General features: G+C 48.4%; 1 protein-coding gene across 6 annotated transcripts in view; it reads left to right on the top strand.

Moving 5' to 3' along the window:
* Window positions 1–27,532, top strand: part of PRRC2B (proline rich coiled-coil 2B) — a 549,871-nt gene that overhangs the window by 350,597 nt on the left and 171,742 nt on the right. For 3 of the 6 annotated variants that reach the window (XM_078646191.1, XM_078646194.1, XM_078646196.1), the window contains one exon: window positions 9,707–9,790. The exons of 2 other annotated variants lie outside the window; for them this stretch is intronic. In XM_078646191.1, coding sequence (XP_078502317.1) covers window positions 9,707–9,790 — 84 coding nt within the window. The remainder of the gene's footprint in view (window positions 1–9,706; window positions 9,791–27,532) is intronic. One more of the 6 variants, XM_078646192.1, reaches the window with a different exon arrangement.

Here is a 27,532-nt window from a genome sequence, read left to right as displayed (position 1 = left end):
ACAGAGCTGGTCGATACCAATCATAGAGTTTATTTGGAAAGAAGGTCTAAAGATCATGGCCACTCCAAACTCTTTACCTCCAGTTTTGCCACGAGTGGATAAAAAATACAGAGCGCCTGCTTCTTCACCGGCTTGCCTGATTGGACAGGCCAAGACAGACTCAGTCATTGCACAAGCAGCTCAAAAAAGGGCGAAAAACCCATCATCTCAAATCTCCACGCCTACAGACAGAAACGGAAGACGACTCGATACCATTGGCAAAAAAGTTTCCACGATTGCAGCAACCACAGTAAGGGTTGCTAATTCTATGGCCATTCTTGGCCGATACGATAGGCAAATGTGGTCTGACATTTCGCCTTATATTAAGAAACTGCCTGAACCGGACCGGTCTGAGGCTATCAAAATTTTACAAGAAGGGGAGTGTGCGTCGTCAGATCATTGACGCTGCAGTGGATGTAGCAGCTACAGGCTTCAGACAATTGGCAGGAGCCGCAGTCCTTCGGAGAGAAGGATGGTTGAAATCTACATCCTTTAGACATGAAGTACAGTCCAAGGTCTTAAATATGGCTTATGATGGCGAGTTCCTATTCGGCTCGCACGTGGATGAGGCTTTGCAGGCCATAAAAAAGGATACTGAAACTGCACGATCTTTGGGCACTCTGCAGTTTCGAAAATCTTCCTTTCGTGGCGCAAGAGGAAGGGGAAATTTCTCCAATAGGGGAGGATATTACCAACAGCGCAACTACACCACTTCTCAAAACACGCAGAGGTACCAGCCATATAAGCAACAGCCTTATGGCCAAAGACGTAACTCTTACACACAGCCCCGAGGAAAAGCAACATATCGCGGAAGAGATAACACCAACAAGAAGTGAGGTTCCCTTCCTGCCGCCAAAGTGTCCCCGCCAAAAACAAATTGGAGGAAGAATATCCCAACATTACTCAAAATGGTTCAAGATTACTACAGACAAATGGGTGCTGGATGTGGTATCCAAGGGACACATTTTAGAATTTGTAAAAACCCCTCCAAATTCTCCTCCAAAAGGGCCGCCCCCAGCACATCTCAAGGAGCTCTTCATCCAAATCAATTCCATGATTCGAAAAGGGGCAATCGAGAGAGTACCTCGACACCAGAGAGGGACAGGTTTTTACTCTCGTTTTTTCTTGATACGCAAAAAATCAGGGGAATGGCGCCCAATCCTCGATTTGCGTGCCCTGAACAAATTCATCAAAAAATTGACGTTCAGAATGTTAACACTCCAGGAGATCCTACAGTTTTTGGCAGAAGGGGACCACTTGGCAACACTCGACCTTCAGGATGCCTACTTCCACGTCCCTATCTTCCCCAGACACAGGAAGTTCCTAAGGTTCAGAGTGGCTGGCAGGGATTTCCAATTCAAGGTGCTTCCCTTTGGACTACGTTCAGCCCCGAGGGTATTCACGAAAATGCTAGCACCCGTAGCGGCGCACCTACGATTGCAGGGAATTCAAATATACCCTTATCTGGACGATTGCCTTATCAAGGCCAATTCCTACGCCACAGCAAACGACCATGTCCAAAAATGCCTTTCCCTGTTTCAAAGCCTGGGGTTTTCAGTGAACTTCGAGAAATCAGATCTAATTCCATCTCAAAGAAAGTCCTTCTTAGGAGCAACGCTGGATTCCAAGCTCGCCCAGGTCTTCATTTCAAACGAAAGGCAGAAAAAGATCAGAACGATGGCAACCACACTCCTCAGAAAAGAGTACGTTTCTGTTCGGAGATTCAAATCTTTCCTAGGGATTATCTCTTCGTGCATCCCTCTCACTCCAAACTGTCGTCTGAGGATGAGACCATTACAAGAGGAACTCAGTCACCAATGGATGCAGATATCGGGGTCCTTGAGGATCTCATTACACTGACGCCTCGAATGAAGGACACAATCCTGTGGTGGAGTCAGGCACGCAACCTACAAATCGGCTGTGCCTTCCTCGCAGAAGTCCCAAGATTCATATTAACCACGGATGCCTCCCTAGAAGGTTGGGGCGCTCACCTTCAAGGGATGACGATCAGCGGCAAATGGGACGCTCAACAGAAGAAATGGCACATCAATCTGCTGGAGTTACGAGCCATTTTCCTCGCCCTAAAATCCTTTCTGGCAATCCTACAAGGCTCCACAGTGTTGATTCGAACAGACAACACAACGAGCATGCATTACCTGAACAAGCAGGGGGGCACAAGATCAGCCCGGTTGTCTCAACAGGCTCAAGAGATCTGGACTTGGGCTCTGGATCACGACATCAACTTGTCAGCGGTGCATGTTCCGGGAGTAGCCAATGTACTGGCAGATTCGCTGAGCAGATCCAAGAACAGCACTCACGAATGGGAACTGCATCAGCCAGCGCTGGATCGGATCTTCCAGAGGTGGGGTCTCCCCGATCTGGACCTGTTTGCAACTTATCAGAACAAGAAATGTACTCACTTTGCGAGCTGGATTCCCCACAGGGACTCTTGCGGGGACGCTCTATCACTCAATTGGGAACGGATCTTTGCCTACGCCTTCCCGCCAATTCCGCTAATACCCAAAGTCATCAAGAAAATGAGAAAGCAACCGTGTCGAATTATCCTGATTGCTCCACGGTGGCCACGACAATATTGGTTCACGCAGCTTCTCCTTCTATCAGAGTGCGAGCCAATTCAACTGCCCCGAATTCCACACCTTCTAACAATCCAAGAAGGCAAGGTGTTTCATCCAGACCCTCAATCTCTGAAATTATCGGCTTGGCTCCTCAACACCACGAGTTTGCGCACTTGAACATTCCATAAGACTGTCAGGAAGTCCTGGCCAATGCTAGGGCGCCTTCCACAAACAAAACTTATAAACTAAAGTGGAAACGTTTCTGTGTTTGGTGCCAAACTATGAATTTGCATCCAATGACTGCGGAGCCAGAAGCGATATTGCCCTTCTTTTTGCAGCTCGCTATATCAGGTTTGGCGCACTCAACACTTAAAGTGTTCTTAGCCGCCATATCACGATACCGTCAGGACGGTAAGACTTCTCTATACTCCTCAAGGATAATACAACAATTCTTTAAAGGTTTATTTCGTATGTTTCCACCTGTACGCCGGCCACCTCCATCTTGGCATTTGAATATAGTCCTAGCACAGCTTCTTCGCCATCCCTTTGAGCCTATTCATAAGGTCGATCTCAAGTTCATCACTTGGAAAGTTGCATTACTGCTGGCACTAACATCAGCCAGACGAGTGAGTGACATGCAAGCATTCACCATTAAGCCACCATTCTTGCAATTCACACCTGACTCTGTGATACTACGCACCAACCCGAAGTACATGCCCAAAGTACCATCGGATTTTCATCTCAATGAGCCTGTGATACTTAAGACATTTTTTCCCAATCCGCAGTCACCAGCTGAGCGGACTTTACACACATTAGACATTAAGAGATGCCTTAAATTTTATCTTTCAAGAACAGCTGCCATCAGGAAGACGGATCAGCTATTTGTGGCATATGGCAGACCAAGACAAGGCTGTGCTGTTACTAAACAGACTATCGCCAGGTGGGTCTCATCCACGATAGGGCTCTGCCATCAACAAGCAGGTAAACCCTTACAGACCTTACCTAGAGCCCATTCTACAAGAGCAGTCTCCTCTTCAACTGCGTTGTTTGCTGGTGTGCCTCTCCCGCATATTTGCAGAGCAGCAACATGGTCCAGCAGACACACATTCACGAGGCATTACTGTCTGGATTCTTCAAGCGACACCGATGCCTCGGTGGGGAGAGCAGTCCTGCGAAATCTGTTTCAGTAAGGTGAGCCTCTGGTGTTCTCTCCCGCCTCCTTTGCACTCTTTACGCTTTCTTATGATGTTGCATTGCTTTCTTTTTATGCATGATAACTATGTTTTGGCGTATAAGAGCGAGATATTGTATTACTGCTAACTACTCGGATTCAGGCATGTGAATCTATGAAAGACACCCCAAATACTGGAGAAGAACAATAGTTACTTACCTGTAATCTGTGGTTCTCCAGTATTGGTGTCTTTCATAGATTCACATGCACCCACCCACCTCCCCTCAGAGTCTCACCCAGACTGTTATGATATAGCTGTATATACTCTGGTACACTCCAGTGCTACAAAAATCTGACAGCCTGGGTCTCTGGGGAGAATACCTAGGTGGGAGCTGTGGCCTGATTGGCTGCAGTTTGGTCTAACATAATGACTTGGATGGTCACTAATGTGGAAGTTTTTTCATTGGTAGCTGAGGCTACTTCACTTCCTGGTTTATTGTAACTGTTATTTGCTATGTACAAATGGCTTATTACTGCTTTTTTATATACCGTGGGACTCCTACTCCGACGACGGGGAATGATTCAGGCATGTGAATCTATGAAAGACACCAATACTGGAGAACCACAGATTACAGGTAAGGAACTATTGTTCTTATCTGTTACGGGGGGAAGGACGGACAAGAGGGTGGTACGAGCTTTTGCCTGGATTTGTGTGCGCGAACGCGCACGTCGTGTCCCGCGCCGTACACATGCGCGTGCATACAGACACTCGCTCACACACACACACACACACACACACACCCTCCCCCACAGTCACACACACGCACTCCAATACACACACACGCACACACACATACACAGCCCCCCACCGCACACACATGCCCCCCCCGCCCCACCCTCGCAGCTCAGCAACCCACTCACCGGCTTCCTTGGTGCGGCGGCTCTCCTCAGCTGCAGGGCCCGGCAGCAGGACTCTTCTTCCCTCCTTCGGCAACGGGGCGCAGGGTAGGCTCCTGCCTGCTCCGGTGCTCCAAACAATCGCGGCTCTTCCGTGGGAGGCGGGGTAGGCTCCCGCCCTCCTACTTCCTGTTTCCGGTTGTCGCGCCGGCCTGCCTGACTTCCTGGTCGCAGGCCGGCGGTACTCGAAAGGGGGAAAAACGACTCCGGCATAGTAAGATATTTGGAACAACTGTTTAAATATAGTGTAATAAAGAACACAATGCTTTACTTTTGGGACTGACTCTAAATATCAAAACAAAGTGTAATCCATATAATTCGATATATCCCTCTTATGAACGTGATGGAATTACACCAAGCCAGAAGGGTCCTGCTTGTTTAACGTGCCCTGGTATTTGTTGGTATTGTATTGTCTGCAGATGGGTGTGCTGCCTTAGCACACTGGCCACCATGGCTTCATTGGCACGTTGACTTTTCTTTGCCTTCATAGGACATCTGGCTGATAATGAACTAAAAAACGGATTGGAAATACTGAAAAAACCCTCCGTTTTCTGCAGAGGGGAACCTTCCCATTTTTTCACATTTTGATGTGGTCGCACTTTCGCACACCAAAGATGAAATTATTACATTAGTTTGGACCAAAAAAGTGTCAATTGGACATGAGCACAAGTTACATTACACATTTTATGTTTTTTTTGTTGCAGATTTATATAGTGTAAACTTGACCCGAAGGTATTGAGCGCTCTCCATGAGCACCAGTTGCTTTAATACATTAATTCTGTTAGGCACGGGAATATTACGTGATTTGTCTGGAATCACGGTATGTTTTTGTCCGGAATCACAGTATGTTGGGCTGACGCCAAGACTCGAACCTGGTTCCCCAGGTCCAAAGACAACAGTTCAGGCCTTTAGGCCACACCCTCTCTCCCATCAGTGCGTTGGGAAATACCCTTCGGATTAATCATAGCACGGCTATGGTCCTTTATTTAGAAAAATAAAAATCCAAAATGGCCATATACTCTGGCCAATATACCAGAGCTTTCGTCCCGGCAGTGTTGTGTCCGGTCCTCCTGTTTGCGTCCCGCTGGCTCCCGGTGGTGCTCCTCCTGGCCCCGGGGGCAGGCCTCAAACAAAGCAGAACAGCAGCACGGTAACGAGTTGCGCCTGAGGCTGGGAGTCAGAAGGCCGGGGGTGTCTGTGAAATGTGGGCGAGTACAGTTCTGGTTGCGTACTACTAAGTAGTATCGGGCACGAGGATTGTTGGGAGTACGCACACAGAGTGGGATGGGCAGAGTTGATGCCTCGTGGCTTGTTTGTGGTATGGCGTGTGCTGATACTTATGAACAATTCTGATTTACTGCTATGTAAGGGGCAGTGTGCATGTGTGTTTGCTGCTCCTGGCTGTTCACACTTGTACCAGTTCTTTGTGCATGAGCAAAACCTGTCGCCTTGTACCGCTGCTGGCCATGCTGCACTTGTGCTGCGTGTAATCTTTCACCAAACTTGAATCCGAACCATTCAATTTCTCGCTGCTCTTTTTTGGGTCTCGCTGGTAATGCATCCAAATGTAATAATCAATGACATTTCAACAAAGGAAAAAATAAATATGCAAATAAGGACTCATTAACATTTGCTTGAGCACTTTGAATAATCACGGTGCTGACAAGGCTGTAATTAACAGAAATTGATGCTGAGTTCGTAAATTACAATAACTTTTATTTAAGTATTAGTTATTTAAAAAAATTAAACGCCATTATTTGTAAAAGCAATACATCTAAGTCATGTAAATACAAAACATATTGCATTACAAATGCTATAGGTATCACATTTGCGAAAGTTATAACTATTGGCATTGTAAATGACAAAGCTATTAATTTCGCTATTTTCAAAAACAACACATAAATAAAAACTTTGCCATTTACAATACCAATAGCTCAAACTTTCCTAATGCGAGACCTATTGCATTGCAAATGCTTGTTCTTTTTTTCTTCTTGTAGATTCTTGTCTGTGGAAGCAAGCTTCAGGGTTGCCTTAAATACTAGATTTAGAGGCGTTAAAGACAGGTAAAAGATGGGACCAACAGGTCCATTCCTTGGGGTGGGTAACCCCCCTATTATGCCACCCTCCAGTGGGAAGGGGGCATAAGCCTTTCCCTGGTTGGCTGAGTTCCCCCAATTGCAAGATGGCGGGGCTGAGCGTTGTGCTTCACCTCACCTCCACCCACACCCGAGTGCTGAATTTGGCAAACATGGACACACCTCTCTTCCGCACTTGGTTTTCCTGCCGGTTCTCCCACCCAAAGTGGGGGTCAGAACCAGTAGGGACCAGTTGCTGAGAGCAGCAAGTGGCCTGGGGAAGCTCACAAAGTCGGGAAGCCTTCGAAGCTTCCCCTTCGTGGACCCTGCCCATCCCGTGGAAGAGGATGCTTGGCACTTCGTCCCAGGATGTGCATTGTTTCAGTACCCCGAGAGCAGCAGGTGTGAGAAAGTGCCCTCTTTCTGCATGGTTACCCCCATTTTTTGCTGAATTGCTAATGTGCTTTGACTAAGTTCTTTCGCTAAAACTGCTTTGAAGCCTAACCGTTTAAAGTGGGATCGGTGGTATAAGTGATAGGCACTTCCGGGTATTTTCACTTAGAATTATTCATATGTACTCAAATATTGGTGATGGTGCTCTAGGGTTAGGGAGAACCATCTGCCTCCCTAGATCTCTGTGGTAAACCAACAGATCAAAGCAAAACTGTACCCAAGCACACGTAAATTCAAAAACCTTCTTTTCAGAGTTTAGTAAAAGCACAAAACAAAGTAGAACAATTTAGTAAACTTTTTTTCTCTTTCTTTTTCTCTCTTTTTAATCAGTCTTCCTGATGTCAGTTGTTCAGGTTTTCCAAGCCAACATGTGTTTCGTCGCCTCTTGTAATTTAGTGCATGCGACTTGTTCACGGCTGCATGTATTCGCAGTAATATATTTTTTTCTGTGGCAATAATTCCAGGCCACATAGTCCCGTGGCGTGAGGAGAAATAAATCCAATCTCCACATTTATTTAGGTCCCCTCCGATAATCTGTATACCAAATCTCTCCCGTGTCTGTCGGGCGCTTCCTTGCGTCTCAGTCCCTCAAGCCTGTAACTCATATGCGAGTCCGCCACTTAAAAAAATATTACTGAGAATACATGCAGCCGTGAACAAGTCGCATGTACTAAATTACAAGAGGCGACGACCTCGAAGGGCTGCCCTTAGAGGCCATGTACCATTACACTAACTCACTGCCTTTGCAGGCTGCATGTTTAGGTGCAAAACAAAGTGAAGAGTCAACATTGCACACATCCCTTTGTGCCATGCCTACAACCCACTGCCCTGGCATACCTCAGTCACTTCTCTAGCTAGGTGCACTATACCAGTACATGAGATCCCCGACACTATAGGTTGCAGTGCGGCTGGATGCAGGGGTGTCTTTTGAGGTCGGATATCACCTTACCGGGCCACTCTGGGGATGGGGGGGTGTCTGTGGAGAGGCTGCATGCGAGGTTGGGGAGTCCTGAAGGGGCTCAACCCAAGGTGGACTCGGACTCTGAAGCAGTGGGGGACCTCGCTGGGCTTCGTGGGCCACCCGGATTCAGGCCGTAGGCTTCAGGTGCAGTGGAGGTTACAGGCATCGGGTTTCTTTGTCCTGAGCAGGCTCGGAATCTTTCTTGGCAGTTTTTTTTAACAGACCTGCCTACAACCCACTACTCTGGCATAGATCAGTCACCCCTCTAGCTGGGTGCACTATACCAGTGGGGAGGGTACAGGTGCATGAGCCCTGTACCCCTACAGTGTCCAAGTCCATTCTTTGACGTAAGTGCAGTGCTGCCATTAAGATTATATTGTGCTGGGAGTTACATTTCGAACTCCACAGCACCATAATGGCTATACTGAAAACTGAAATTTGATATCAAACTTCTCAGCACATTAAACCCACACTGATGCCAATGAGGGATTTAATGAAAAATGCACACACAGAGGGAATCCTAGAGATGCCCCATGAAACGAACCCACCACTAGTGTCCAGGCTGAGTGGCTGCTTTCAGATGCCACCACCGGACATGTTTCTAGACCCCTGGGTACTGTGCCCTAGGTACCTGTGGTACCATTTACCAGGGGCTTACCCGTGGCCAGAGATGTCAGTTGGGTTTAGGCTTCAATGCAGTTTTAGGGAAAGAACATAGGCCTTGGGTGCTTGATTAGCAGGAGCCCAGGGCACACTCAGTCAAAGCACACCAGCAATACAGCCAAAAGTGTGTGCAACCATGCAGAAAGAGGGCACCTTCTTAAACTCTGTACATGATTTCCATCTTGGATTCTGTTTTTCCACTGTTGGTTTTGTTTACTACTACAAAGTTTTAGTTGAGGTTGAACATCGCTAGATCCAGGGGAACAGGTGTTTGAACATCAAGCTTCAATTTGGTTGGAAGATAGTATCTCTAAAACTCCACAGCACCGCCTTGTATTATGAGCATCCTCTTTAAAGTCTATCTTACCAAGGAGTTAAGTTGGTTGCATAAAACTTGCAGGTTTAAAGGGACCGGTAGTATCCTAATATTCTGCGTGTAATATTGTCAGGTAGAGATCTTGAAAATGGAGCATAAGGCAGAGGAAAGGATATTGCTACCTATTTTGATGAGTTTGGGTCCCCTGAGCTGCAGACCCTTTCCTTTCTTATTGGATTGCTGGTTAACTATCAGCATTTGTCACTCTGTAATAATCACTGATGAAGTGGTGCCTAGTGATGAAGGCCACATCATGAAGATGGATTTGGTACTTTTTGAAAGTCAGCTACCACAGAAACAGAATGTAACAGTTGCATGGGTGTGTAGTTATTTTAAACCCCAGAGATATAAATACTGAGTTGGAGGTGAACGGATCTCAAATAGGTGTAACTAAATGGAAGTAAAGAATGATTCATCTGCATATGTTCATTTTAGGATTCGGATTTCAGCATACCCCAGAGCTCTTCCTCAGGGACTGCAACTAATTCTGTGAAGATGCAGGACACCCTGGTTAGTAACGTAAGTGTAACCTTGCCTAGTTTTATGCTACTTGTGCCTGGAAGGCCTGGTTGCCATTGCTTCTGGAAATTAGGGTTTGTTTAATATGTGAAGTATCTTGTTCTACTGTTGGAAAGTGGGTTATTGGTAGGGGCAAATGTAGGTCTGCCACTGGCAATAAGGCCACTAACGCATGGTAGGACTCAGCATAGGTCTTAGAAAATTATTCCTTTGCTCAACCCTTGGTAACGTGGCTGCGAGCAGACCGGCTTAACTTCAGACAGGTATGTAAAGCATTCAGAAACACCATGTTTTAGGCATGTGGGCTGCTGAATTCATATCTTAGCATAGATCGCCGCCTAGTGTTTGGTCCGGATGATTGCACCTTGTTGTCTTGGAAGAGTCTTCGAAGTATCACGAGATAGGTGACTCCTCCCTTGGACTACAGTGCGCATGGGCATCCACTCCATCCTCAGATTGTTTTTTTCTGCCATTGGGTTCGGATGTTATTTCCAATACTCCATATTCAAAATCGAAACTAACTACTTTCTAAGGCCAAAAAGCCTTCGAACTCGACGGTATTGTTTTCGATCGGTACCCCTCGACTCCATCCAACTTTTCATCTTGATCCGGTCGTCGACGCGGGCTGTTGGGCCTTATCGACGCCACGTGCGACTGCCGTCAATGGAAAGGAGTCCATTCAAAAGATGCCCACAATGCCACTCGAAGTCCCCGCATACTGACAAACATACAGTATGCAATAAATGTTTGTCACCTGAACACAAAGAAGAAGATTGCCCGGCGTTGTGAGAAGTTGGCCTGATATGCAGTGCTCACTATTCTAGTGATCACTATGTATCAGTCCAAACAACCCTTATTGATTGGTTGTAAGTCAACCTTATAGACCAGCTATCCTAGTAGCATGGATACGAGCAGTCTAAGGCTAAGACTCTAGAGGGCGTGTTAAGCCAGCTGTTTTACCATCACATTACCCCTTGAACACCAAGTGAAAGGACACCACACAAGTTGTTATGAAAATAAACAGATATTTATTTATAACAAGACTACCCTGAACTCTTTATGAGTCAGGGAGCTAAGCACATAACAAAACTCTTAAGAAAATACTTTAAGTCGCACAATTTACACAAATGCCCGAGGGGCACGAAAAACCATATACACAATAAGTGGAATGCGAACTTGCTAGCAGGTTAGTAATACTTTTCTAGACTCAGGAATCGCTAGGCCTACAATTCTAAACACTGGGATTAGATGCAGGAGGCCTGTGGACGTCGTGTGCAGAGTGGGAACTCTCACGCGTAAGGCGGGAAAAAGTATATGGGGGCTAGCAGTTGCAAAATTACTGTTTTGCAGCGTGAATCTTTCTGGATTCACTATGCTGTGCATTATTCCGCGGTCTTGTGGTTGGGTCCGGATTCGTAGTCTTTTCTTTTTTTTTTTTTTTCTTAGCCCAGGTGGGCGTCGGCGTCACGCCCCCTTGGGTGTATTTCCGGTGACGTCGGCATGCTTCCTGCGGAAGCTCCCACTCTTGGGCGCCATCTTCAGATTCTTTTTTTCCGCGGTCGGGTCTGGATCGTTCCCGTTTGGGCTCCAGACATTTTTGGAGAAAGAAGAAGGAAAATACAGAAAAGACGAGGAGAAGTCACCTGAAGACTCCAGGGGACTTCACCGACGAAAAACAAGCAAGGATAAGGCGTTTTCCATCGAGATCTTCGACGACCGTCGACGAACACGCGACCAGAGAGGCCCTGGACGCTAGAGGATGGACAACACGCCGTTCAAGTTCTGCCGTAACTGCCACCACAAGTACGCGCAGAAGGACCAGCACCCGGTATGCAACCTTTGCCTACCGGTGGACCACGAGAGCGGAGACTGCAACGCCTGTTCCGCCTTCACCCCGAAGACCCTTCGTGTGAGAGAGAGGCAGAGGGTAGCACACGCCGCCCTGCAGGGGAAGGCCCCGACTCCGTCACTCTACGAGCTGGGGATGTCCTCCGAGGAAGAAGACAACGCTGCCGCCGAAGACGACAGCTACACGGTCGTAGAGACCGATTACACGAAGACTTCTGACAAGGTAGGAGACTCTTCGGCCCCCAAGAACCCGAGAGACTCTGAGTCTAGAAAAATCGAGGGCAAGACCCCGAAAGCGCCGACGCCAAAAAAGGCGGCGTCCGCGACTACTCCCAGGCCCAGCGGATCCTCCGAGAAGGAGTCCCCGGCGCCGAGAGCTGCTGATCAGCAGAAAACGTCGAAAATCGTCCCCGAAAAGGATCGATCGACGAGGGAGAAAGACCCGAAACTGACGACGACGACCAGAGACCCGAAATCCGGTTCGACGTCGAAAACTTCGACTCCGAGAGGCACGGCGACGAGCCATCCGTCGAAGAGAGCGGCCGACCCATCCGACGCGGAACACGCGGCCGAGATGGAAAAGAAAAGAAGGCGCCTCGAGGCAGAAATGGAGAACATCATGCAGCGGAAGAAAGATTTCGACGCAAAGATGAAAGCCTTCACGATCCCTCACAAGACCAAGCCACCAGTGATGGAGGTGGTCGAGGAGGAAGCAGAGATCGCCGAAGTCACCGAGCAAGACCAGGACGTCGAGGTGCTCGACGACCAGGAGGAGTACGAGAATCCCTACGAAGGTTACAGCTATGGGGAGGAAGATGAGGGCAGGACAGACACTGAGTCGGCACCCTCTGACCTTCAGGAGGTAGATTACATCGATGTCGACACCGACAGCCCGGAGGAGGTGGTCGACACCTACCCCTCGAGGCCCTCGCCGCCGGACGACATCGGGGCCTACAACTCGGTGATACAATCTGCCGCAGCAGCTTTCAAGCTCAAGCTCGACGAAGAGAAGCAGAAAGCAGACTTCCTTCTGGAAACATTACTCCCAACACAAACGAGGAGCCAGTTCCTTCCAATGCTCGAGAGCGTCTTGGCTCAGGGGAAGGAAGCTTTCAGGGAGCCCGCAACATGCAAGGCAGTAACTCCCAGAACTGAGAAGAAGTACAAGCATGCCACAAAGGACCCGGCCTACATTCAGGGCACGGTCTCCGCAGACTCCATTATCACGGCCACAGCAAGGAGGAGGGCTAACGTACCCACTACCTCGGGCCCACCACCGGATAAGGAGAGCAAAAGGATGGATCTGGTGGGCAGAAGGATCGAACGGAATGCCGCGACCCACTGGCGCATGGCTAATTCCAACGCCCTGATAAACAGGCACATGTACCAAATCATGGAGGGACTGGGGCAGTTGGTGAAGGACTTGCCCCAGGATGCCAGGCAAAAAGCCGAAAAGCTGATTGAAGAGGGGAAGAATGCGGCAAATTCTTGCCTTAAGACGGCCCTGGATGGGGCAGACACCGCCAGCAGGCTCATGATGATGGGCGTCACGGAAAGGAGGCACGCCTGGCTCAGGATATCCGGTTTCAAACCGGAGGTGCAACACAGCATCCTGAACACACCGTTCAACGGCAGCACGCTTTTCGGACCAACAGTTGATGAACAACTCAGCCAACTGAAGAAAGATAACGAAACAGCAAGATCCATGGGGGCATTGCAGTTCAGAGGGAACAAGAGGGGCACCCCGTCACGGAGGCCCGGCGGGAGAGGCGGAAACCAGCCAGGTACATCACACCAGGCTTTCCAGCAAACGCACCAGGCAGACTCGCAGACTCAGCAGGGTCATCAGAAGCAGCCCTGGCAGTACCAACAAAGAGGCCAGTCCTTTCGAGGGAGAAATGGACGGGGGCAAAATAGAAGAGGGGGCCAGCAGCCCACCTCCAAGTGACTTCAAAAAAATCCGTGTGCCCGCCCACAAAAAAGAACCCAGGGGGCAGCACGTACAGATGGGTCAAGACAAACTAGACACCTACGACCACAGGACACCAGTGGGAGGAAGATTAAGATACCACCTCCAGGAGTGGAGAGAAATCACATCAGACAAATGGATCCTCAACATTATCCAATTCGGATACTGCATAGAGTTGGAGGGGAGGCCAACAAGCAAAAAACCAAAAAGGAAACCACTAGCAGGCAAACAGCTACAGTGCCTTCAGGAAGAAGCAAAAGAACTCCTGCAGAAGCAGGCCATAGAACGGGTACCCTTCGAGGAAAGAAACACAGGAGTATACTCAACGTACTTCCTGGTACCAAAAGTAGACGAGACAATGAGACCCATTCTCGATTTAAGATTCATGAACAAATTCATAAGAACGCAGAAATTCAAAATGACCTCCCTGCAAGAGGTGCTCCCACAATTGCAGATCGGGGACTTCATGGTCACTATAGACCTCAAAGACGCATACCTGCACATCCCAATGAACAGAAAGCACAAACACATGCTCAGGTTCACCGTCGGAGAAAGCCACTACCAGTTCACGACACTGGCCTTCGGTCTAAAATCGGCACCAAGAGTGTTCACAAAGTGCCTCGCAGCAGTCGCAGCGCACCTAAGAAGGCAAGGGATACACGTATACCCTTACCTGGACGACTGGCTGGTGAAAGCAAACTCATACCAGAAATGCAAGCTGCACGCACATACAGTGACCAGCACGCTCATAAACCTGGGGTTCTCCATCCATTGGAAGAAATCATCAATGGAGCCAGAACAAGTGAAGATCTTCCTGGGAGCACAGATCAACACCTTACAGGGCAAGGTGTTCCCCAGCGAGAAGAGGGCGAGGGCGCTGGTGAAGGAAACTCGCCTCTACCGGAAGGGACAAGCTCGGACAGTGAGGACTGCGAGCAAGATCATGGGGATGATGGCATCATGCATCCACCTGGTACCGAATGTACGACTCCACATGAGACCCATTCAAGAATGGCTACAGGAGCAATGGTCACAAGCTACAGGCAGTTGGGAGGATCTAGTGGTTGTAACGCACGAAGTGCAGAAGGAGATGACATGGTGGACCATGGAGAACATAGCAAGGGGAAAGCCTCTAACGCCCCCAACGCCAACAGTGACCATCACCACAGACGCATCCCTGAAGGGATGGGGCGCTCACATGGAGGAGCTCAAGGTGAGAGGACTGTGGACACCGACGGATGCCACAAAACACATCAATTACTTAGAGTTGAAGACAATCTTCCTTGCACTGAAAGCCTTCCAGACAAGACTGTACAATCACAAGGTGTTGATACAAACAGACAATACCACTGCGATGTTCTACATCAACAAGCAGGGGGGCACCCAGTCAGCCCCGCTTTCAACGCTAGCACAGGAGATATGGAGGTGGGCAATCCCTCTCAAGATAGACCTGCTGGCCATACACCTGCCAGGGAAGGACAACATACAAGCAGATTGGCTCAGCAGGCAGACTTCAGCATCCCACGAGTGGGAGCTCAATGCTCAGGAGACAAGGCACCTATTCGACAGATGGGGAACTCCATCGGTGGACCTGTTTGCCACACGCCAGAATGCAAAATGCCGAAACTTCGCATCCAGGCAGCCCGAGGAGGGGTCACTGGGGAATGCCCTATGGATAGATTGGTCAGGGACATTTGCCTACGCCTTTCCCCCGATACCACTGATGCACAGAGTACTGAGCAAGTGCAGAGCGAGCAACATGACACTGATACTGGTCGCACCACAGTGGGCGAGGCAGACATGGTACTCGCAGATCATGGAGATGACACAGTGTGCACCCCACAGATTCAGCAGGAGGAAAGACTTACTCTCCATGCAGAACGGAGAGGTGCTGCACCCAGAGCCAGAGAGCATGAGCCTAGTAGCGTGGCTCCTGAGGACATAGAGTTCGCACATTTAAGGTTGCCAGAAAGTACACTGAAGGTCCTGCGGGAGGCAAGAAGGCCTAGCACTCGGAAGTGCTATGGGGCGAAATGGAAGAGGTTCACAATATGGTGTAGACAAGAAAGGCTTCACAATAAAATGAAGAGGGACTCCACAGTGCTAAAGTACCTGACGCACTTGCTAGAGAAGAACCTTAGCTCATCCTCCTTGAGGGTTCACTTAGCAGCAATAGTCGCCTACACAAGGGGTGAAACGTGCAGGAGTTTCTTCACATCACAGGTGGTGAAGAGATTCCTAGAAGGGGCGAAAAGGATCGCACCGCCCAAGCGGGTGCCGCCACCGGCATGGAACTTAAACATAGTCCTAACGGAACTCATGAAAGAGCCCTTTGAACCGCTCCACAAGGCGTCCTTAAAGATGCTAACTATGAAAACCGCTTTCCTGGTTGCGATAACGTCCCTACCCAGAGTAAGCGAGCTTCAGGCTCTGACGCTACAAGAACCCTACATACAAATACATAATGACAGGGTTGTGATGAGGACTGACCCAAACTTCATGCCGAAGGTGGTATCTAAATTTCACATGAACCAGTCTATACAGATACCGAGTTTTTTCCAAAAACCAACAACTGCGGCAGAGCGAGCTCTGCACACCCTGGACGCCAGAAGGGCAGTCATGCACTACATCGAAAGGACGAAGGGACACAGGAAGACAAAACAGTTCCTTGTGTCATTCGCCAACAGTTACATGGGAAAAGCAGTAACCAAAAAGACCATTGCACGATGGATCGCACAGACAATCCAACTCTGCCACAAGCGGGCAGGACAAGAGCTACAGAGGGGACACGTGCCCACTCCACTAGGAAAAAGGGCGCTACAATAGCCTTCCTGGCTAACACACCCATACAAGACATATGCCTGGCGGCAACATGGGCTTCGGTGCACACGTTCACGAAGCACTACTGTGTGGACATACAGATGAACAAGGAAGCTCAAGTTGGACAGAAGGTGCTACAGCACATATTCAATACCCAACGCTCATCTTCCACCCAACCGCCACAGAAATGAGAAACCGCTACAAAATCTATGCACAGCATAGTGAATCCAGAAAGATTCACGCTGCAAAACGAATAGTTTTCTTACCTGTCGGTGTAGTTTTGCAGCTTGAAGATCTTTCTGGATTCACTAGCGAACCCACCCACCTCCGCCAGAAAGATGAGGCTGGAGAGAGAAGAGGTGGTTAACATAAGAAAGGATATTTAAGAAGTACAGAGCGGTAAAATACCAACTAATTAGAACATTGCCATTACTTCGGAAACGAAAGAAACACGGAAAAAAAGAACCCGAAGATGGCGCCCAAGAGTGGGAGCTTCCGCAGGAAGCATGCCGACGTCACCGGAAATACACCCAAGGGGGCGTGACGCCGACGCCCACCTGGGCTAAGAAAAAAAAAAAAAAAACAAAGAAAAGACTACGAATCCGGACCCAACCACAAGACCGCGGAATAATGCACAGCATAGTGAATCCAGAAAGATCTTCAAGCTGCAAAACTACACCGACAGGTAAGAAAACTATTCGTTCTCGGGCGAACCCGACTAGGTGGGTCGAAAACGGGGGTGGATCCGAACACTTAGGGTGTTGGACTATGCTGAAGCACCGGAGTACTTGGTTTACCTAGCCCAGGGGCTGCGGCTGCATAGGGTTGAAGTTGCGTCGGAAACCCACGTTGAAGAACCAGGAGCCTGAAGAAAGAGTTGCTGGCAGGCGGCCAGTGAAGAAGTTCGTGGTGATCCAAGCCTGGATCAGGGAAGAAGAAACCTGTAAGCAGAGGGGACCAAGTTCTGAATCACTAGCCAGTGATTTGAGTGGGCACCAGGATGGCACCGGACGAAGTCACCTCAGCCAGGTGAGTAGGCGCTGCTGGGCTCTGCAGTCTCTCGGACCAGGAGGGTTTGTCGGCGACCAGGATGGAGGTGCGAGCTGTCCCACGAAGGTTCTTGCTGTCGACGTCGCTGGACCCAGGATTGGGCAACAAGTCTTGGCAAATGCAAGGCCCACGCGGTGCACCTAAAATGGCGTCTTGAGTGGACCAGGAGGGTCCAGGGTGCTCCTCTTTTGGAGGGGAGCAAGAGCTAGTCTGGAGCAACCAGACCAGCAGTAGTCGTCGTCGTGGAGCGTCGTGAAGGGGTCACTAGCCAAACGGGCAAGCGACCTGGACAACGCGGTTGGCAGCAAAGAGCAGAAGGGCCCCACGCAGATCTCGTGGATGCAGGGGGGCTGAACTTCGGTGCTGGAGCTGCTCAGGGTCGGGGCTTCTCTTACCCCAAAGCACTCTGTCGAGGGTCACTCGGTGGTCGTGCTGGACAAGCGTCGTGCAGTTCTGAAGATGGCCGGTCCCTCGAGGTCTCGTCACACCCACGGATCACAGCTGGGCTGATGATGTAGGTTGAGGTCAGAGGTGCCAGGGAAGCCGGTTCTCGTCGTGCTGGAGCAGTCTTGATCCGAAGGAGAGACTGGCAACAAACCGCGATGCTTGGTTGGTGCCTGCTGCTGCAGGGTGACTACTCCTTAGTCACAAGGGAGAATCTTGGGAAGAAGTCTTGAGTTCCTTTCGTGGAAAGTAGTTTCAGGATTCAAAGATGATCTGATTTGGAAGGGGGCCAGTTCCTACCTTTATCCTGCAAAAGGGGGCTGGCACGCGACTAAGTCCTGCCCTATGGGTGGGACTAGGAGGGGGGTGGTTACACCCCTTTCCTTTGGCGGGCTTTCCCCAGGCCAGGGGCTGGAGTGCCCCTGGAACTGGTTTCAGCCGGCCTATGCACAGTGAGCACCGGGGTGCCACTTGCAGTCACCTTCCTCTAAAGCCCTGCCTACCTAGGATACACAAAATCCTGTCTGGGACGGTGCTGGCACTGCCCCTGGCAGGAAACCCTTTGTCCTTGCCTCCTGGGCTGGGAGGACTCCCAGCAGCAGGAGGGCAGACTTGTGTCTCAGTGGCAGCATCCATTTTGTGGAGCTAAGGCTCTGTCTGACTTTAACCGGGGTTACAGGTTACATACATGTCGTGTCCCTCTAGAAGGGTGGAATGCTAACCCCGTCGCCAGAATTGGCGAGGGGTTAGTATTCCAATTCGTATGACACCTTACTCGACATGTTTTGATAAAGCGATACCAGAGTTGGCACATAACCGCGAGGATTATAATGCACTTAAGAGTATATGGTATGCGATATCATGGAAACTGCTAAGGGATGGATCCCGAAAGCCGCAGACAGGCTCAGCTCATGCCAGAGCACCATCTCACACGATTCCAAGCACTCTGCCTTCAGGATTGTTAAGGCCTGCCATAGGAGTGACTGATAGGAGATCTGTGTGTCCATATAGGTTTAGATATAGGAATACTATATCTATAGCAGAGGGTGAGTACACCACTCTGCCCCAGCTGTCAAGCAGCCAGTTGTGTCTGATTTAGTTAGTCAGTCCAGGGGTGGCATAATACATGCTGCAGCCCCTGGGAGACTTCTGGGTGCACCTCAGCCTTGGGTACTGGGACTTGAGAGGGCCCAGTGCCAATTCAGTACCTGAGTACAATTTGGAGTAGAGAGAACAGCTAGGCTGTGGGTCTGATTAGCAGGCCCACAGCCAGGGAAAGTCGTAAACCAGTGAAGCAAAAATCTGGGTGATCATAGGATTGCAGACCCTACTCTCCTACAGGCGTGTGCCCAATTCCGATCCCAAAAAAACATCCGGAATCGACGGGCTGCCAGGCGAGAGATGCAGAAGTCTGAACCGGCAAATATCTTCGAGGACGAGCAAGATCTCCCCGAAGCTGCCGACTCTGATCTAGAGATAGTCACCGTCGAGGACCAGTCTGACTCGGATGACCAAATCACGCCGGGGCAATCTTTGAGTACTCGGCCCCCCACTCCACACAGCCCAACAAACAAGGCTCCGGTCGAAGCATCGCCGAAAGGCCTTAGCCAAGATCGAGACATTCCTTCGGAGACCCCGCCTCTCGGCTCGCCTCCAAAGCCTAAACACATGCCCAGCGGTAGCCCAGGCCCGAAGAAGGTCATCGAGCCAAAACAAGTTTCCCAGCCAAAGGTCGTCGAACCGAAAAAACTGGTAGACCCGAAGGGCGCAGCCAAAAAAGGTGGTCCAACCAAAAAACATCGACCCTAAAACAAAGGCCGTCGATCCAAAGGGCGTACACCCAAAGAAGGCTCTCGACGCCAAACAACCCTCGACACCGAAACACTCGACGCCAAAGCGCGTCGAGCCGCAAAAAACATAGGCACCAAAAAGCTTGGCACCGAAGTGTGTCGTCGAGCCCAAAAAGCCATCGGAACCGAAGACATCAGAACCGAAAAAAACGATCAGCCCAAAAAGGTCGTCGATCCAACCGAAACAGACTAACCAGAAAAGGCTGCCGAACACATAAATAAGTCAAACTACACAAAAAAACACCTGGATTAGGACAAAAAACGTACTGAACCAAGAGTCCCAGTCGATCCAAAACCAGTCGCCGACCCAAAGAAGCACTTGAAAGACGAAAAAGGTTATCGAACCTAAGAAAGCTGTCGAGCCCAAGGGAGCTCCAACACCAAAAAGCCTCGAGCCACAAACTACAAAAAGTCCATAGACCAAAGCCCTCGACGCCAAAGGCACGGACTGTTGAGGAAGAACTATTCCACCCAGATCCGGTGACTGAAGAGCAATCTAAATTATATATTGATCCAGAAACTGGACATGTGGTAGTTTACCACCGAAAGAAGAGGCATTTACCACAAGACACTCGTTCTCCTGTTCTTCCAAAGAAAAAAGACTTTGGGACATCTCCCTCAAGGCCTTTCACTCCTCCTTTTCTTCCTGATATGCCTTTCGTTCCTTACTCTCCCTCACACACTGATCACAATGAGGGAGAGGACATGGGGGAAGATCCTCAATACACCTATTATGAAACTGGGGATCTTGATCCTCAAGATAATACATGGGATGATCAAAATGATCCTGATGAACAACAGCCCATCCCAGATACCTCCCCATACCCTACAAAACCGTCGCCTACAGACGACAAAATCATGTTTTATCAGCTTAGACAGGGCAGCTAAATATCACAACGTAGATATGCACACTGACCCTATAGAGGAGGACTTTTTGTTTGACACTTTCCCCACTTCTGAGAAAAACGTCAGAACTCTTCCAATGCTTAAAGGGGTCCTCAAGCACACGCCTGATATATTTAAAGATCCTGCTAGGGCGCGGGTGATAAATCCAAGAATAGAGAAATATAAGGCAGCACCAGCAGATCCTACATATATAAAACAGCTGTTGTCTTTAGATTCTTAAGTCATTGCAAATGCTCGTAAAAGAACCAATTCAGAGACATGAGATGCTCCCCCTCCTGATAAAAAATCTAAACTACTAGAAGCTTCGGGGAAAAGAGTAGCTTCACAGGCTGCTAATTCATGGAGAATCGCTAATACACCAGCCCTATTAGCGAGATATGATAGAGCACACTACGACCAGCTCGAGACTCTAATGCAACACCTACCAGAACCCTTTAAGGAACAGGCCAACAACCTCATTCAGGAAGGCAAGTTCATAACCAATGCCTCCATTAAATGTGCGCTAGACGCAGCCGATACATCTGCCAGATCTATCAATACCAGCGTTCTATTGCGCAGACACGCATGGTTACGCATATCTGGATTTAAAACTGAAGTGCAATCCACCATCCTCAATCAGCTGGTTCACCAAGACTTTCTGTTTGGCCCTGCAGTTGACACCATTTTAGATAAAATGAAAAAGGACACAAACTGCCAAGTCAATGGGGGCGCTTCAGTACCAACAACACCAGGGGTCCTTTCGTCGCTCCTCATATAGAGGTACAGGAAGGGGCAACACATCGCAAAGCTCCTCTACCTTCAAGTCAAATACCCAGAGCACTTTTAACAAAGGCTCCAATACAGGAGGTTACAGGGGAAACGATAATAAGGGCAGAGGACGTGGAGGCAATAACACCAGAGCCTCCACTGCCACCAAACGGTGACTTCACCACACTCTCTCCAGACCATATAACACCAGTCTGAGGCAGAATCAACCAATTCCTACCTGTCTGGAACGCAATTACCACAGACAGGTGGGTGAGACAAATTATCCAGTATGGTTATTGCCTGGAACTCACTTCTACTCCACCCAACATACCACCCAAACACCGTCCTATGTCCAAGGAACATATAACACTGTTAGAACAAGAGGTCCAATCCATGCTACAAAAGGGCGCCATAGAGCCAGTCCCTTTTCAACACCAAGGAACAGGAGTATATTCTCTATTTCCTAATTCCCAAAAAGGACGGGTCGCTCAGACCCATATTCGACCTCAGACCTCTGAACCAATACATACTTTCAGAGCACTTCCATATGATAACCTTACAACAGGTACTCCCATTGCTTCAGCAAGGCGACTTCCTTGCCACACTAGACCTCAAGGACGCATACTTCCACATTCCTATTCACCCCGCTCACAGGAAATATCTCAGGCTCACAATTGAAGGACAACACTACCAGTTCAAAGTTCTCCCTTTTGGAGTAACTACAGCTCCAAGAGTGTTCACCAAGTGCCTAGCTGTAGTGGCAGCACACCTCAGGAGGCAACACATTCACGTATTTCCCTATCTCGATGATTGGCTCATAAAAGCCAAGTCACACGCCCAATGTGCAAGTCACACGTCTCAAACACTCCAGCTGCTGCACAGTCTGGGTTTTCCATAAATTACCCAAAATATCATCTGCAACCCTCCCACATACAGCAATATCTGGGAGCTACAATAAATACATCAGTGGCAAAGGCATATTCAAATCCAGTCCGGATAGCCAATATGCAGACTCTTGATTCAAAGGTTTCAGCCACAACACTCCTTACCAGCGCGAGTGTTCATGCAACTCATAGGCATGATGGCCTCCTGCATATTCATTGTCCCCCACGCCAGACTTCAAATGCGTCCATTACAAGAATGCCTAGCAAGGCAGTGGAACCAAGCTCAAGGACAACTAAAAGACCTAGTGTTGGTAGACAGTCGCACTTACAACTCTGCAGTGGTGGAATCCACAAAACCTTTCCAAGGGGCGACTGTTCCAAGAGCATGTTCCACAGGTAGTATTGACAGCGGACGCATCACTGACAGGCTGGGGAGCCCACCTACATCAATACACACTCCAAGGGCTCTGGACAGCCAAGCAAAAGAAACAGCATATCAACCACTTAGAGTTGCTAGCAGTATTTCTGGCACTGAAAGCATTCCAAAACCACATATACAACAAAGCTGTGTTGATCCGGACGGACAACATGACAGCCATGTATTACATCGAGAAACAGGGAGGGACTCACTCTTTACAGCTTTCTCACCTAGCGCAGAGCATATGGAGATGGGCAATACCAAAGTACATCTTCCTCCTAGCACAACACCTGCCAGGGAAAGACAATCAAATAGCGGATCTGTTAAGCAGACACAGCCAACAGATACACGAATGGGAGATTCACCCTCAAACTCTCCAGCCATTCTTCCAAAAATGGGGGCATCCAGACATAGATCTTTTTGCCACAAAGGTAAGCTCAAAATGCCAGTACTTTGCCGCCAGGTTCCCACATTCGTTGTCACAGGGCAATGCGAAATGGATGAACTGGTCAGGCAGATTTGTGTACACTTTTCCACCAGCCCCACTGAGTCCACTTGTGGCATGCAAATTACGTCAGCAGTCACTGACCATGATCCTGGTTGCTCCAACATGGGCGAGACAGCCATGGTACACAACATTCCTAGAACTCTCCATGGTTCCACACCAAAGACTGCGTCTGTCGCCACATCTAACTCAGAACCATGGAGAAATTAGGCACCCAGATCCCAATCCACTGAACCTAGCGATCTGGCTCCTGAAGTCTTAGAATTTGGATATCTCAATTTGCCTCCTGATTGTATGAACATTATCAAAGAGGCGGGACGTCCAACTACTAGAGCATGCTATGCTGGGAAATGGAAAAGATTTGTAATCTATTGCAACAATAACCAAATCAATCTATTAGACGCTGCAATACAAAACATTATCTGTTAAATGTTGCATCTTCAAAGATGCAATCTAGCATACTCTTCAATAAGACTTCATCTTGCAGCTATAGCAGCTACAAAACAGACAACACCTGTCTGTTCAGAGTTTCAGCAATCAAGGCTGTCATGGAAGGGCTTAAAAGGATAATCCCTCCCAAACATCCACCTTCACCAGTCTGGAACTTAAATATAGTACTTACCAGACTTATGGGACCTCCTTTTGAACCACTCAACTCATGTGAACTGCAATTTCTAACATGGAAGGTGGCATTTTTAATTGCCATCACTTCACTCAGACAAGTGAGTTACAGGCTCCAACGATTCAGGAAACTTGCATGCTAATAAAGTAGTACTACGTACTAACCCTAAGTTCATGCCAAAGGTTATATCCACTTTTCATATCAATCAGTCCATTGAACTGCCCGTTTTCTTCCAAAACCCGCAGTCAGTAGCTGAAATAGCCTTACACACACTAGAGCTCTGTTATACTATGTTGACAGAACCAAAACATTCAGGAAAACAAAATAGTTGTTTGTCGCTTTTTCACCACAAAATAAGGGTAACCCTATCTCAAATCAGGAATAGCCAGATGGATAGTTAAATGCATTCAAATATGCTACCACAAAGCTAAAAGCACTCGAACAGTTCCCCCAAGAGCTCACTCTACGCGCAAAATGTGGGCATCCATGGCTTTCCTAGGAAACATTCCACTAGAAGACATCTGTAGAGCAGCTACATGGTCTACCATACACACTTTCACTCTACACTATTGTGTAGATGTGCAATCAAAGCAGCAAGCTGCTGTAGGCCAAGCTGTCCTCAAAACTCTTTCAAACTGCTGCAGCTGGGGCAGGCGTCCACCGCTAAAGGAGGTACTGCTATATAGTCTATGCAAAGATATGAATTCAGCAGCCCACATGCCTCGAACGGAAACTGCTACTTACCAGTATGCATCTGTTATTGGCATGTAGGGCTGCTGACATTCATATCGCCCACCCTCCTCCTTGGGGCCTGTCACAGCTGCAGGATTTTCTTTGCATGGCCATCTTTTACTTTACTATACTCCATCTTTGCCACAATGGCGAAAAACAATCTGAGGTTGGAGTGGATGCCCATGCGCACTGTAGTCGAAGGGAGGAGTCACCTATCTCGTGATACTTCGAAAACTCTTCCAAGACAACAAGGTGCAATCATCCGGATCCAACACTAGGCGGCGATCTATGCAAAGATATGAATGTCAGCAGCCCTACATGCAAAGAACAGATGCATACTGGTAAGTAGCATTTTCCTTCAGTAAATAATTAAGACACAACACAAAATAAAAATCCAACACCCATTTATAAAAATAGGTAATATTTTTTTCTTTTAAATGACACCAAAACGAAAATAAAAGATTAGTCACTTTCTAGTGCTTAGAAACCAACAGTGCCCCTTTAAGTCATTTTGTTTTCTCTGTCAGGGACACACCTTTATAAATTGTTCTGAAGAATTCTCACCACTGTAGTGGGGCGCCTTCTTCAGCAAGCGGGGTCCAGTTAGAACACCTTCCTGGCGTTCTGCTCGCAGGTCCCAAAGTATCCAACACGCAATCCAAGGTTCTGGAATCTCCAAGAGGGTCCTTGAAAGTGTGAAACTTCAATGCTGCAATCCACTTGAACAAAACCCTTACAAATCCACTGTACTCCAGGCTTTGAATTCTTTGTGGGGCTGTTCAGGTGAGCTCTGTTAACGTGTAGCTTGCAGGGAGTCCACTCTTAGTCCTTTGGCAGCAAGGTAATCCACAGGGCTGTAGTTTCAAATGGTGCAGTCTTCATAGGTCAGGCCTTAGATTTCCTTGCACAGCAAACTTCAGCAGGGCACTTCTTGCTTCATTCAGTTTCAAGCAGCAGATCTGGAGGGCTCTGCCCCTCTCAGATACTTATTCAAAATTCTCTGGGTCAAGCACCAGGTCACTGCTGACCAATGAGAGCAGGGCAACTCCTCATAGTTATGACCACATCCTGTTGAGTGTGGCATTAGTTTGTCCCAGAGTGTGTCATTCTTCCAAATCCATAAAGGCTGATTTTTCAGCAAGGAGGTAAGTGCTGGGTAAACACCCCCTGGGATATCTCCTTACCATGGACCATCCCCCTACCATCTGCACATACCTTTCTTAAGCTTAGCCCTGACTCTGGGTCAAGACTGTCATAGCAGACTGAAACCCAGGCCTCCCCTCTGCCTTTTGAAGAGCGCAGTTTACGACGCCACCTCCTGGCCTGGCATTCCTATTGAACAGCACACTGCCCTCCCAGCAACCTGGCTAATCCACTTAACTCTGACCAATCAGGGCAGACCACTGAAAGGCTGAATTTGGACTTGCAAACAAGAAAGTCTCATAACTTATTGTATGTAGGGGGAGAGGAGTTGGCCTAACGGCGAGGGCGCTCGACCTCGGACCTGGAGGAACTGGGTTCGAGTCTCAGTAACGACGCCAAAACCTCCTGTGATTCTGGGCAAATCACTTAATCTCCCCGTGCCTAAAATGAAAGTGTCCTCAAAAAAATGTACACTTTAGGAGAAATTTAACAATATAATATTGTTGGATTTACTACCACCATTCTGGGAAGTCTTTGAATGGTCCGGCTAGTCCTCTCCTATCAATATTTATTAATCACTTCCTCCCTTGTTAACCTATGGGCCATGGGGTTTGCAATAGGGAAATGACCTGGGCCACTTTTCAAGAACCAGGGCTTATAAAACCATATTTAATAAGTATTTCCCTAATTTCTACTGGACCCTCACCCCCTGTGCAACTAGGAGACTTCAGGGGTTCTGAATCTGCAGAAATATAGCAGATCATCCATACCCAATTCTTCTAGCATCAAAGTCGAATTTGAGCAGCTCTTTAATACTATGTGGGGAGTGAAATGTAAAATTTCACTTTACCCAGGCATATAAAACTTCATTTTATAAGGGTGCTCCTTATAGATAACTGACCCTCCCACCCATGTGATACCTAGGGGTGACCCTGGGGGTCCCTAATATGCAAAAACATGGTAGGTGTTTCATTTTTAAGTGCCCCTACCCCTAAGTTTAGTTTGGGCACAATTTGAGGTTTAAAAGCTGTCCTGGCCACCAGTTCTGCTTTTAAACTGACCTCAGGCTTCAGCAGTGCACACATGCAAGTGCAGAAAATCTGCTGGCCTCTAAACTGCCATGCCCCCGGATACTGGAGACTTTTAGGTAGTTTCAATCCCCTGCCCTATTACATACTAGGGGCTTAGGTGGTAGGTCATGCCAACTACAGGGGTACCCCACCATACTATAGTGTACCCTAGTGTATGTTGGGTGTCTTAACTGTATTCTAATGTGTTCCTTATGGCTTGGCCCTGGGCCTGGTTAAACAGAGCCCAGGGTCAGTCAGTCAGTCAGTCAGTCAGTCAGTCAGTCAGTCAGTCAGTCACCACCAGTTCCAGTCAGCAAAAAGTTGGGGGGTGCCCAGGGCACAGGATGACTTTGCAACATCTACCAATGCGGATTATAGTGTTTTTGTAGGTCTCCTAAAAATGGGCATTTCTTTTTTATGCTCTAGCTTGGGCATGATTATAGACTAGTTGGTATTGAGATGTAGCATCTACAGAGATCCAGGCTTGAGATCTCCTGAAAGAATGGCGTTGATATCCAGTCTGTGTGCTCTTCAGCCCGCCTTCGATTGGTCATGTCTGCTCTTAGATCTAACAGGAAAACATTACTTGTCTAGTTGGATTTTCTAATTGGAGAAGGGTGCTGCTGTTGTGAATGTAGGAGAGGCTGCCATTGTTTGATGTTTTGTTCCCCCAGGCTTTTTTGGGGGTTTTGTTTTTTTGGGTTTCTACACTTAGCTCGGATGGGCTGTGAGAA

The sequence above is a fragment of the Lissotriton helveticus genome, chromosome 5_1 (assembly GCF_964261635.1).
Source record: "Lissotriton helveticus chromosome 5_1, aLisHel1.1, whole genome shotgun sequence".
Classification (NCBI taxonomy): domain Eukaryota; kingdom Metazoa; phylum Chordata; class Amphibia; order Caudata; family Salamandridae; genus Lissotriton; species Lissotriton helveticus.
The sequence above is the reverse complement of the archived record's forward strand: the minus strand, read 5'-3'. Positions and strand labels throughout refer to the sequence as shown.